Source organism: Corvus moneduloides, chromosome 1 (genome assembly GCF_009650955.1).
Source record: "Corvus moneduloides isolate bCorMon1 chromosome 1, bCorMon1.pri, whole genome shotgun sequence".
In the NCBI taxonomy this organism is placed as follows: Eukaryota; Metazoa; Chordata; class Aves; order Passeriformes; family Corvidae; genus Corvus; species Corvus moneduloides.
The window spans coordinates 39,758,130-39,772,422 of NC_045476.1; the positions used below are offsets into that span (position 1 = coordinate 39,758,130).

General features: G+C 43.6%; 1 protein-coding gene across 1 annotated transcript; it reads right to left on the reverse strand.

Annotated features, from left to right (window-relative positions):
- Window positions 1–580: 580 nt before the first annotated feature.
- GGCT (gamma-glutamylcyclotransferase) lies at window positions 581–11,293 on the reverse strand. The gene is made up of 4 exons (XM_032107083.1): window positions 11,101–11,293; window positions 7,190–7,335; window positions 3,939–4,074; window positions 581–2,048 (listed from the first exon to the last, which is right to left on the reverse strand). The coding sequence occupies exons 1-4, from the start codon at window positions 11,221–11,223 to the stop codon at window positions 1,899–1,901; spliced, it is 555 nt and encodes a 184-aa protein (XP_031962974.1). The 5' UTR covers window positions 11,224–11,293; the 3' UTR covers window positions 581–1,898.
- Window positions 11,294–14,293: the final 3,000 nt, after the last annotated feature.

Consider the following 14,293-nt stretch of genomic DNA (forward strand, 5'->3'; position numbering starts at 1 on the left):
CGGGAAGCGGCTCCTCCCTGCGCAGGAATAGCCAAAGGCTTCCCGTTCACCAACTCCGCATTCCCCTCCGCACCCACCCGGCCTCCTCCCCGGAGAGATGCCAGGGGTCCCTCGGCAGCGACCATTTCCCTCAGTCAATCTCCGCCCCCCGCAAGGACACTTCCAGGGTATTATTTCTGTTTTCTTTACCCATTTAAAAGCTGAAAAGCCCGAAGGTGCAAGGTAAGGGTAAGGCAGAAGAAGCGGTGCTGATGCAAAGGAGTGTGTTCATGCATAGTTTTGCGCTCCTATTGACATTACATCTATTAAGAAGCACAAACAGCCCATAGAGGCTTCAGCTGCATTCCCACATCACCAGTTTTCACTTACATAAGCAACACAGTCTGCCCAGGGAGGTCGTGGAGTCTCCCTCTCCAGAGACATTCCAAACCCACCTGGACGTGTTCCTGTGTCACCTGCTTGAGGTGACCCTGCCTTAGCAGGGTGTTGGACTGGATGATCTCCAGCGGTCCCTTCCAACCTTAAACAATCTGCGATTCTGTGATATTCTTGAAGAGTGCACATTGAACAGGCATAGCAGTTTGGTAATCAAGAGTTTTATTTACTCAAACTAGACAGTTCTAATACAGGAAGTACAATGTTTCACAGCAGTCACCGTACCCAGCTCTGAAAACAGGCATATTACAGCAGGACAGCACCTACACATACCTGGCAGAAGTTTATAGAAAACATTTTATAGAGAGGAGACATGGTCAGTCTGTTATTTTATCATTTATCTAAGCAGTCACACAGTGACATCAATTCTATCTCACACCCCTCTGTACATCAAGAGAAAAAAAATACACTGTAGAGAAGATAAGCCAAATCTCAGTGATTTGACATCTCCCAGGTTGTCAAACTTTCCTCATCCCCCATAGACTAACTGCAGGGGTTGCAAAATACCACGAAAATAAATACTCTGTATGTTACAAAAGCTTCCAGTTTTGCATTGGATTGTCAAAGCTGTGGGGAGAAAAAACCCCCAAAAAATACAAGAGGCCAAGTTCGTTCATTTGGGGTTTGCCAGACAAACGAAGCCACAGAATAAATGTGCTAGGATTCAAAGGAAACTTCCTGATTTCACTGAATATGAGACCAAGGCCTAGACAGGCAAACAAGCCAGTCAAAAAGGTAATTAAAAACCTCTTTGAAATATCAAACTAAAACGAATTCTTTAAAAATCTCTTTGTTATAACTAACTAGTTCACCTATGACAATCACTAGACATTGAAAGGAGGAAGCTATGATAGTTTGAATGAGATGCTTTGCTGAATGTTGTCTTCTAGGCTGCCTTTTGGACTTACACTTAGAAACATGGAAGGAGTTAAAAAAATACTACATTTCTTTCTTTGTTAACTGTATAAACAGGAACTCCACAGCATCAGATAGGTTGGGGTTTAAACCATTACGAGAAGTAGCAGAGAAAAAGGTTTACCCTTAGAGTTTTGAGTTTACTTTGCATCTAAAAAAATCTAGTCGTGTATACAACTTTTAAAAACAGAGGGCCTGATCCTGCAGCCCTTATTCCTCAGAAAGCAACAGGCACCAAAACTCATGAAGACGGCCTTTTTCTTTTAAAAGGGTCAGTAAACTGGACATGAAGCACAAATTTGCATGCAGCACTGCATGACAAGTTACAGAAAGATAATTTCTAAATCTGAAAAAACTTCAGCATGTACTCAAGCTATACATACAAAGAGAAGTTACCAATGTCACTGTGTCTTCAGACTGCAAATTATGTCTAATGGTTTACTGTAGATGCACAGCAAACTCATTTTTTCTTGATAAAGAAACTGCTGACCAGCAGTGAGAAGAGGTATCTAAATCAAGGTGAATGGCCAAGAAAATGCAGAGGTATTCTATGCAGAATTTATTTTCTCTCCTTTAATAGAAGCTTCAATCTCTTCCATGATTGGCACCGGTCCTGCATAGTTATTAGTTTCAATAGCTTCTAATTTCTCCTGATAACCAGTTGGCAAGCCATTCTGTTTTGCACCCATGCAGATGACCTATAATTAAAAGGGGGGGAAAAAAGGCCTTCAGTAATAGAAAGGACAGACTCCTCCAAATAATCACTTCAGTAGGAAGAACCATTTAAGTTAACAGAGAATTAATCTCAAACAGCGCTATTTGTACCTAAGGATAGCCACAGGCTTCTGGGAGACCACTGAAGACCAGAACAGCATGAATAAAATTACTCTGAAAAGGCTTTTAACTACCCTTATGATTCTGATGTGTTACTAAAGTGCACAAGACTCTATAATTAAGCTGTTATTCAGTCATTCCATTCTTTCTTCCAGAGAGGATGATAACTTCAATAATATATGATGCTTCTCACTCAGGTGTGACAGTTAAGCTGGCTAAAGGTTTAAAAAGTAGTTATTTTTAAAATTAAGCAGTTGAAATCCAAAGGACAACAATGAGTACCTAGACAAGGTACAGGAGTAACAGAAACAGATACTCAACAGTGAAAAAGCACAGATTCCTGAGTTTGTTACTGCAGATTTCCTTCCATATACAAAAGAAATGGAAGTATTGGTGTGGAAGAAAAGATGTGACAGTGAGAGGAAAAGAAGAAGTAGTAGCAACATGGCTGGAAGGAAACACCAGCAAGCTTGCATATATAAATGAATATTCTTAATATGCTTTCATGCATTTAATAGCATGCACTTCAAGATGAGGTATCTAGAAAGAATGAACTTTGCCACAAAAAGTACATAACAGTAGATGGATGTAATTCAATCACTATGTGCTGATGCAGTCACCTTTTAAGTTTTTAGCTCTCCTGCCTGGTTAACTTAACAAAAAAAAAAAAAAAAGCTGAGGGCAGAGGAGAAGAACTAACAACTGACAGGACCAGGAGGGAATGATAAAGTTGCCAATAGTGGAGGTCTGCACTTATAGCATACCAATGAGAGCTGACACACAGCAGCAGACTACATATTAACTCCCTGAAAAGCCCTAAAGATCTGCCTTGCCACAAGGTGGGTTGGCAGGGAGGAGGTTTGTGGAATACCAGAGCCTGCTTTCTAAACAAGCCCTCTCTTCAGCAGTCCCACAGCAGCCGGCCTTAGCTGTGCTCCTGGAAGTCAATTGATAGGAGTGAGTTCCTCAGTTTGGAGAAGGCGGCACACTTGGGATTTCACAGCCTCACACCCGGTTTCTTTACTTCAGGGAGGAAAAGCCAGCTGCAGTGACGTCTGTGTAGCAGCACTAACAGCTGCACCACTCAGACACACCACCCCAGCCTGGGCCTGCACCAGATCTCACAAGCTAAGCAGGTCAGGCCTGCTGTGTGACTGCATCATGTGTCTTTACAGAGTCAGTGTTGCAGAACAGTGTTGAAACACTTCTGCCTCATCAGCCATCAAGGGGGAAACCTGCAGTGCTCGGCAATGCTGCTGGAGTCCTGTGATGTACTGATGATGCGCCTGGTAAAAGGCAGCAGGCAGACTCCTGTATTAAGTGACAGCAAGTACTTCCCAAGACAGTAAGGATAATCCACGTCCTTGAAACTACAAGTCAGGTGCTGTATTTTCCCCACAGAAAGTACATCCTTTTAGTGGAGTACATTAATTTTTCAAACAGAGAATTGCTGCATATATGTGAACAACATCCTCCAGAAATCCCTGTGCCAATCGTAGCTAATTCACAAGTTAAATAGGGACTTCATGTAAGGCATAACTAAACCAAAAAACTCAAACTGATTTAGGAGGCCTGTAAGAGCTACCAATGTTCTGTGAGCATCATTACAGCAGTCCATTGCACAAGGACTGCTGTACCTTTACAGTAGTCATGCCTTCCACCCACTGTAATTAAAGTGCTTATTAAATAGTAGAGAAGTACAGCATCATAAATTTCTGTACATTCTTTCAAAACTAAAGTGATGCAACACCTACCTTTTTATACTGTGGAGAAGGGGGACCAGGGACATAGTCCTTCATCTGGTAGCTTCGACAGGTCAGTACCTTTCCTGCTTGAGTGTGGACATTAACTTCTATTGGGACATAAATGCCATCCTCAACTCCCTCTTGCCTGTAAAAGACATGTATTCCTTTCATGTCAAATAACTGATGCATCTTTCAAACCAACTGTGCAATTAAACATGTGGATTTATTAAAACAGAATTCAAGGCAGGACACTGGTCTGTGCTGTTAATATACTTCCAGAAAAACAAATAAAGCAAAACATATTTCAGTACTTTTTGTGCAAACTTGTTTCATATTAAAAAATAAATTTCTAGAGAAGCAGCAGCATTCAGTTTTGTCATTTCAGCTCTGGAAGAAATGATGACTCATGGTTAACTTGAAAAGTTAGAGAATATTCCTAAACTAATTACTGTGGAAGACAGGTAGTCTGAAAGAGAAACACAAGCAAGATCATCAGAATTAATGAGCCAGACACATGTTCATTAACTGCAACTCAGATAAAGAAACAATTGCAAAGTTTTATCTTGCCCATTGTGTTACATTTTAATAAGGGGAAACTTGCACAACTTGTGCAATGCACTTTCCAGTGAATAATCCAAGACACCTTTTAACTTGCACAAGACATACACAGCAATTATGAGCTAGGTCAGGGCATAAAACAATTTTGTTTATCTTTTTATTAGCAAAATCATGCTTAGAAAAAAAACCCTCAAAACCAAGGCTACTTATTGTCCTTAACCACCGGCATTTAGCCACCAATAAAAATCTGAGGAAATAATAAGAAGTAAACAAGAAGCTTAACCAATACAAGAGTCTTTATAACAAAATTAACTTTAGATGTACTTTAGCTACAAGTCATAACATGGTTTTAGCTCTGCTTGTCCAATATAAATTTGACAACTCATCTTTTTTCAAAGACTTGCTACCATTTCAAGTTATTTAATGTATATAATGTGGGCCATGTTAGGTGAATAACTAGGTTAAGTGCAAGTACAGACTGGAAGCTAACTGCAGATTCAAGGCCAACAGACTACAAAATAAGTCATATGGTTGTGTGAGAGCAAGAAAACTGCTTAGTAACATCCTCTGCTAGACTCTATGAGGCAAAGTCATGATTTAGTCTGTAACTTACAGATTTGTGAAGTACAGAGGACAAAAAACCCCATAAAAGTGACTCTGAGACAGCAACAAAAATGAATTTGAAGCCAAAGAGTTCAGCCATCTAAGCAGCAGCTTCTCTTCCCATATTTGTTTTCTATAGATTACAGTGTTTTATTAGCATTTCAACTAATTACATGCAGCATCAATTACATATTCCCTCCTCCACTTCTGGATAAGAAAGCACAGACAACTCTACCCAGATTAGGAGGGGTAAAAAAAAAAAAAGGAGGTGGGCCTTTTTTTTTTTTTTGATACATGGTAATTTCAGGAAATAACTTGGTTGAGAACCTACAAATATATCAGCTTGCATGCAACCAAAGGATCTCTAGACCTTCAGTATGAACACCTGCAAGTTGGTTGGGAGCAATTCTTAGAAGAGCATTGTTGACTATCATTATAAAAGCCAAGAACACATCCAATTTCCCTCCATTTCCAGTTCACACCCATGGCATCAATAAGACAGCTGGAAAAAAGTAATCTGTAGTGCTAGTGTCCATGCTGCAGATTTTGGTGATGTTACAGCACTCAAGTTTCCAGCACCTTAACAAGCACTAAAGTTTATGCCAGGGATCTGCAATCCTACAGTATATTAACCGTAAATGCTATGTAAACACTTTTAGGAGTCAAAATGCAAAATACTGTCCCCATGGAGGGGAAACACTGGGCTACTATCAAAAGCAGATGCTGTCAGACAGGATCATCATACTTAGGAAGTTTTATGCTTCAGGAAAGCATGGTAAACCAGGAGATTTCAGTAAAGGTCAGCAGAAGGGGGTCAGGACGTTTAAGCGCTCCTGTAAGCAAGAGCAGGGGAACTCAGGAGATCATAAAGCAGGGACATGTGAAGCTGTCCCCAACCACAAGCATGCCAACTAGATGCCCTCTTGCTTGAGACTAACACTCCCAGCCAGGACAAGAGTGCTGAGAGTGCCCATTCCCATAACACACTAACAGAATTTGGGCAACAGTTTCTGTTGTATTTCAGGTTCACCATTGGCAACGAAAGCACATTGGAAGCAAGTTTCACGGCCAGGGGTTATAAGTACATATTTACACAGTGAAATTGCAACAGTACCAGAGGCAGGAGAACAGTGTTAAGGTAGTGCTTTCACTGCGTTTACTATGCCCTGCTCCCTTGTCCTCACTAGCCCAGATTTCTACTGGAATTGACAGTGAAACTGCTCAGAACAAACAATCCTTGTGTACCAGAAACCATGCTGTGCAGGCACATCTCAAAAGCTGCAACAGCACATGGCAGCAGACAAAGTTTTGGGGATGACATTCCAGGTCCTGTCTTAGACCCTGCAAGAAGTCATGCTATTCCTTGCTTTGTTTAACCAGGTGGTCTTTTAGACTTCAGCCTGGGAACAACTTGCTCAGGGTCCCTTGAACTTCTCTTAATTACCAGGCACAGGTAGAACATTCTATACCATGCATTGTAAAGGTGTAGTCAGGCTCTCCCATTCAAAGGGGGAAAAAATAACACCCTGGCTCCCTGCCTGGATGTTCCTCAAGCTTACAAAAAATTTAAATCCTTAGAAGAGAAGACATGTCAAATAACCTCCTCAAAAGGTCCCTTTGCCAGTATTAAAGATCTCTCTCCTACAGTCTTGTCCTCATCCCTTCCTTTTCTGCTACAAATGGAGTCTACAGATGTATACAGACAGAAATTGATGTCAGTCTCAAAGGAAATTCTCCCTAAAGTAAAGGGAAAAATGCAATAGAACAAATACATATTTTAGAATCTTGTAAGACACAGGAAATTGGGAAGACAGGTTAAAATAAAAAAAAAGGAGCCTGACCAGTATATCAGCTTCAAATTAAGGTCCACAGATTGTTAAAACACCCCTAAAAGTAGCTTTAGCTTGAAAACAGGGTTATTTTAATCACAGAAGTGTCAGAAGTCAATACACATACTGTGAAATAGAACTCCCGTATTAAAATCAAAAGCATCTTCTTGATTCCAACACCAACGCTTCCACACAGCTCTTTACCAAAAATTAACTACTTTTCAATCGCTCTCTAAAGTAGTAGAAGACAGGAAAAGTTAAGTCACCTACTTATCCAGCGAACTTAAATTGCAAGTGCTCATTTTCCACACTATTCCCCACACTTCGTCTCCAGGGCTCTGAGCAATGGTAGCTGTACCTCCATGCCAGACAGAACTTGTCCTGCCTTGATGATGGCCAAACTCGAGCTTAAAATCCTGCAAATGAAAGCAATGCAGAGAATCAATTTCCACTTAAGAGAAGGGCTGTTGGCTATTCTTGACATGAAAGGGGCAGCCAAAAGACAGTAGCACACGTAGCCACTTGGAGACACAGAAGGAAGAGTAGAGAGGCAGGACCTGTTCCACCTCCCATCTCACGAGGGGCTGAAGTCAGCCATTTCCACCTTCCCTTAAGAAACAGCAGCCTCGGGACAAAGGGAATAGAGGTCAGGCAGAGAGCACTACTGATAAAAATCCTGGCCTGTAGAGACTGGATTGATACCCAAACCTCACAGAAGTCTGGCCTAAGCAGCTGACAATTTCTAGCAGTGAGAAGAAAGTGGAGCACTCCCTTCTCAAGAATAGCACACATATCCAATTCTGCAGTGAGCACAGCCCTGCTGAAGAAGTGTCAGCTTGCCTTTTGTCCAAGTAGGCAGTGACAGGATTGCTGACGTGCTTCCCACTGGACGGGCCCTTGGCTAAGGTGTGCCACAAAGGAGGAAACTGGACTGGTGTGGTCTCATTCACCCCAAAAGATGTGCCTACCTGGTGCCAAGTCCTTAGCAGCTTTTTGTGATGTTATAAGACTTAAATGCTATATGCAGTATCCAGGAAAATAGTAAGGGTAAAGAAGTCTACAAGATGGTGAGCTTTGGGTCCCATCCTCATGCACTGGTAAGACCACCCAATCATAAAATACCATCCCTTGTATTTTACAATGTTTTATGCCATCTCATCACTCATCTAGAACATTCTTGGGTATTTTTAAGTCAAGGTAGATGTCTCCTTCAGTGAGTTTATTTCTAAAAGAATGTTTCTACTTGCAAAAACCTGAATAATGTATCACTTTTTCTTACAAGCAATATCAAATATTAGTATATATGAAAAAAACAATAATGAGTTATTGAATGCTATCAATGTAATTTCTCACCTGATTCAATACACTCAGTATCCCCTCCTACTTATTAACCAGTTTGTAGGTCCTTCCCTAGCACTACAGAAGGGAAAAAAAAAACCCTCCCCAATCCAAAGCACCAAGATTTAAGAAAGACTACCTGCTTAACAACAACAAAAATAAAACCCAAACCTATGCAGCCCCACAGCTTTGCGAATTTCTTACGACCACCCTCTTGAAGCTGTAAGTTTGATTTGAAATATACACATGTACACATTAATATTCCCTCTGAGACATATCACTCTCTTCTAACATATCCTAATAGATATAGGAAAAAGGTTGCAAAAAAATAAAGCAGTTGGAGGCTTACACACAGAAAAGCAGCACTTATCACAACACCAATCAATTTCTGTGTGTGTGCGTTGAGTGACAGCAGCCTGGCAAAGCCACAGTTTACTCCATCAACAGAGTCACCTTCCTGGCCCATAAAATGTCCCCTATTTAACTAATTTCACTACAAAAAGGTTTACTTAGATGCACCAATTTATTTGCACAAAAGTCCAGTCAAGTCACAGACTGAAGTTACTGATGAGGACAAGTGATTGCAGGGCAGCTCCAAGGAAATACCTGGATGGAATCAAGTACTCTCACTGCAGTATCATTAAAAAAAAAAAAAATAAAAGGAACAAGAAAGGGAAAAGACCCACTGATTTTTACTTTATTCCTCCAGTTATATTTTCTTAGACCTGACCTGCACTGAATAGCTGCAAGGAGCTGTACAAAATCATCAGGCACCACCCAAAAAGGGCAACAGAGATTGCACAGAAACAGCAGAGTTAGCTCTGGTTCTGGAAGCAGGAAACTCTAAGTTACACCATGTGTTCAACTGCATCAGGCACTGCTGGGAAGATGGGAAAAAACACAGTAGATACATTCTTGGCGCAAGATATTGGTCTTTAGTCCTTCTTCTAAGTACCAGTGTAATATCCTTTCTGTGCATGTTACACATCTCATTTCTTAACAGCTTTTGGCTGAAGATTAACAAAGCTTTAAAAAGTAAAACTAGAGGGAAGTTTAGCTGAAGTTTAACTAAAGTTTTTACTTTAGGATCCAAAGCACTCCAGTTACAGGCCATTTCTCCTTTTTTTAAGTCCAAGTGGCACTATCTAAGAGCAATTAATAGGAATCAGCTCCAGTCTTCCTGCAGTCCCTCACTCCCTAGCATCAGTGATTTTCCAGCTGGAATCAAGGGAGTGAAGCCACCCGGTGTCGGCAGGGAACATAGCAATCGATCAAAGGCCAGCTAGAGAAGCCAGGGCTTGACTGCCTGCTCCTGAACAGCCAACCTGCAGTGGGACAAGAGGTGCTGACTGGGTAACCTGGAAATCGACCTGAGAGCTGGGAGAGCTGAAGAAGTTTGCTTTTATTCAGAGGTAAGCACACACTACTACTGCCCTTCTCCCTGCCTCCAAGGTCTGATCCTGCAAGGTGCTGGGCTCTCAGCATATTCAGTGGAGGGGTAGCTGTAAGTGCCTCATGATTTACAGGACCATGTTTCAGCTGCCAGGCTGATAGTCCCAAGAGACACCAAGTATCCAACTATGGGGAGTTTATTAATGACAAGTTTTTGGAACTTCTTCATGCACTCTAACATAGATAATTTCCTGCCAGTTACCCCAAGAGAACCTTCAAGTCCTCTTTAAGTGGTATCAATTGATGCTCTGCTCCTCCAAGCATCCTTCCAGTTGCACAGATCTGTACATCAACAGCTTTAATGACCACAAGCTTGTGTTTCCACGCCTACACTAAAGCCAAGCTGATAGAATGCTACTTAATAACCCAGGGAAGGAACTGCCCTACAGGGTGTACGAAGTGTCAGCTGCAGATGTGCAGTGCTGGGTGAAAGCTCCCATCTGCCCCTCACACAGTGCAGGGAGAGCTCCTCACCTGCACCCAGCATGGCCAAAAGGAAGGAGGGATTTTGATTTTTTTTTTTAACAGAACACCACCCTTGTAAAACTGCTAGAAGCCTGCCTGATAAACCCAGCTGAGCACCTAGAATCATAGAATGGTTTGGTTTGGAAGGAACCTTAAAGATCACCTAGTTCTAGCCCCTGTGGGCAGGGACACCTCTCACTAGACCAGGTTGCTCAGGGCCCCATCCAACCTGGTCTTGAACATTGCCAGGGATGGGGCATCCTCAACTTCTCTGGGCAACCTGTTCCAGTGCCTCACCACCCTCACGGTAAAGAATTTCTTCCTGCTACTTTACGTTTCAAAGTCTGTAGTGCAGGGCCATGGGTCATGGCTGGCAGCCTGGAAGGTTAAGCCCTGTCAGATAACCACGCAGCAGTGGGACTACCACAAACATTCCTTCTGCTGTGGGCAGCCCCAGCAGCGGGCCCTGGGCCAGAATCACAGGCTAGAGAGGGTTGGAAGGGACCTCCCGAGATCATCTGTCCAGCCCCTCCTGCCAAGGCAGGGTCACCTCGAGCAGATTACACAGGAACACAGCCAGGAGGGTTTGGAATGTCTCCAGAGAGGGAGACTCCACAACCTCCCTAGGCAGCCTGTTCAGCGCTCTGCCACCCTCAATGTAAAGAAGTTCTTCCTCATGCTGAGGTGAAACTTCTTCCGCTTTAGTTTACGCCCATCGCTCCTTGTCCTGTCACTGGGCACCATGGCTAAGAACCCGGCACCATCCTCTTGATCGCCTGATCCGTGCCGGGGCCTCCCCCGCGGGAGGGACGGACGGGCTGCGGCACCGGACCGCACGCAGCCGCGGGGACATGCGGCTCCTCGGGGACACTCAGGCTCCCTGGAGGACTCCCGGGCTTCCCCAGCCCCCCGCCCCCCGCACGCACCTGCAGGCGCGCCAGGGCGCAGAGCGCGGCCGAGGGGTTGCGCAGCAGCAGCCGCTCCCGCAGCAGGTTGCTGCCGTACGCGTAGTACAGGAACCAGCAGCCGCCCTCGCCGCCCGGCTCCATGGGCTCGGCTCGGCCCGGCCCGGCACCGCCGCCGCCGCCGCTTTAACGCCGCCCTCCCGCCCCGCCTTCCCCGCTGCTTCCGCCGCCGCGCGGGAGCCGGAGCGGGGCCGTGACGCGGGGGCGGCGGGAGCGCCTCTGGAGCGCGTCACGCGGCTCCCGGCGCGGCAGTGACCTCCATCCCGCCGGGAGCGGGGAGCAGCGCTGTCCTGGAGCCCCCGCGGCTGCCAAGGCTGCGGGGCTGAGGCGCACAAACCCAGCCATGAGCTCAGGGGCTCTGTCTGCCCATTCATCTGGCTTGGCTCATAACATCTAAGTGTCGATTTGAACAGCATGGGAAAGAACACAAGTTTTAGGAGGACACTTTCACCTTGTTCAACATCTACATGCACTTTGAATGAAAAATCATCACAATTGTTGAAACTCCTGAGTGTTGAGAAAAAACAGGTTTTTTTTTTTTTTTTTTTTTTTTTTTTTTTTTTTTTTTTTTTTTTGGTGTGTGTAGAACATAAAAAGTTCCAATAATTTAAAAAGCATTATGAAAAGCTGGTTGGCTTTCTTTTTGAAGAATGTCATTTTGATGCAAAAGAGTAACAATTGCTCCATGCTTCATTATAATCCCTACATAAGATTTTTCTATTTAGAAAGAAATGTTCACCTCAGCTCGCAAAGAACAGCTCAGAGAAAGCCCGAACAGGTAGCACAGCACGCGCTAGTGCCTGGAAAACCTGCCTATTCCAACATGCCAGCTGCTTCCCGAGGGGCATCCTCTGCGGGGAGGAACAGGCTGTCAGCAAGCAGGGCCTGCAGCTCCTGGTACTGAAATGAGCATCCTGGCCACCTCTGAGATAAACAGTGATGGTTTGTAAATACATTCCATGAGAAGCAAAGTAGAACAACTTTTCCCAGCTGGAAGCACTCAGAGCAGAGTAAGATGGGAATGTGCAAGAGTAAAAGGCGAGAAGATGCTGGTGTGTGGGCCGGTAGAGCTGCACACCCATGCACGGAGGCACTTCCTCTCCTTCCCTGACATAAGCAGTGCTGGAATGGGACAGGAGGAGCCCTTATTGCTGGCTGCTGAAGCAATACATACATATGTATAACACAGCCATGGAAGGATGTAATTAACAATAGCATAACCATTAATGGTGAGATACCACTCATTAATGCAGTTAAAGTAGCCCTCAGTGCAAGTTGTCTTCCTGAGGAGAGGCAGCTGACGTAGGATTTAGCACAAGATCCCTGGCAGCACAGTGCCCGGCTTCTCTGGGCACATTCTCATCCTGCAATATTGAAGGGAAAACAGCTCCTTCCTTTAATAATGTGAGCAGCACTTCATTCGAGTCCCTGCTTTAGTTTTCCCAACACAGGCGTTGGGAAAGACAGATTCATCTTAAAGCACATAAAGTGATAAAAGTGATTCTGATCCTTCCTGACTAGTAGCTTTCTATTTTTAGGGATTATTTTTCTTATGTAGGAACGAGGTATTGTAAAGTGAGAGGGATTACACAGGTCATAGGATTATAGAGCAAAACTTCCTCACTCTCACTCCTTACGACAACCAGTAGCTGAATCCATGTTTTGAAAATCTGCTTCTGGTATATGCTTTTAGTCCCTTTTCCCTAAGGACACGCAAACTCCATGAAAAGTTTCCCTCTCTCATCTTCCTTCTCTCAGCTTCTGGACTGTTGCCTAACTTCAACCAGATAACAAGAGGTTTCAAAGATGACTAAATTTATGCTGGTCTCAAGAAAAGAGTCAAGAGGATGGCTGTGAGACAGCAGGGATCCCACAGGGGAGGCTTCCAGAGGGGCCTGTTAAGCCCCAGGGACTAAGCCTGCTGGTGAGCAGGTTTTCCAGCCTTGGTGTGTGCTGCACTCCACGTTTGGGCTTTATATGAGCTGTCCCCTGTCAGCTGAGGTAGACATTTCTTTCTAAACAGAAAAAACTTATATAGGAATTGCAATGAAGCATGCAACAATTGTTATTCTTTAATCTCAAAATGACTCTCTAAAAAACCCCCAACCAACCTTTTGTAACAGTTTTTAAATTACTGAAACCTTTGACATTCTGCTCAAAAAAAGCCATTCTTTTTCTCAAAACTCAGAGTTTCAACAACAATTGTGATGATTTTTCATTCAAAAAGCATGTAGATTTTGAACAAGGTGAAAGTTTTCTCCTAAAGCTTTTGTTCTTTTCCATGCTGTTCAAATCAAGACTTCAATGTTATGAGCTAAGACAGGTGATTAACAAATGAGGAGACGGAGCCCCTGATCTCATGGCTGGGTTTGTACACCTGAAAACCTTTGTTAGCAAAGGCAGCTAGCAAAATTACAGTCAAATTTATGGAAAGAGAATCAGTTTAAAACACTGCCCCTTGCAATTCTAAGTATTTCATCCTTCAAAAAGGCCTTTTCAGATTAAAATCTTTTGAGGTTTCCATTTTCTGCAGTCTGTACCGAATACCAAGCCTATTCTCTTACCAAGGAACATGAGCCCATATTTCCAGGAGCATGGTTTTGGTATGCATGGTGTCTAGATGTAGCCTGATGCTAACTCAGATGCTATTTGAACTACCTAGGTAAACCTTAGATCTACGGTGATTATTTTTCTGAAATTGATTCAATCAGTTTGCACTTTGGAAGTTCATTTCTTCCCCAGCTGGCCAGTCTGATGGCAAGGCAGCACGAGAGGGAAGGGAATTTGCTCTGGAGTGAAAGCTTTTCAAGTCTTTCTGCTGATGTATGTCCAAATCATGACCAAATGGCTGTATGTGCATAGAGAAATACTTGGGCACTATGGGCAGACCTTGCTTGGAAACCAAGTTTAGAAGAGAAAATCAGGGAGAAGGACCTTTCCTGTAGCAATTTGAGTAGAAACTTGCCAGGCTTTGGTGGTTCTACCAGATTTCACACTTCTGCTGTTTCATGACCTTTTCAGGTGAAAATTAACTCTCCAAGAGAGGAGTGTGGTAAATGAAATCCTGGGGGGGGCAGGGGTGGGGGGGTGGGTTAAATCAGTTCTAGGTGATCTCCAGAGCAGCTGGCATGAGACCTGTGTTAACCTGTTTGAA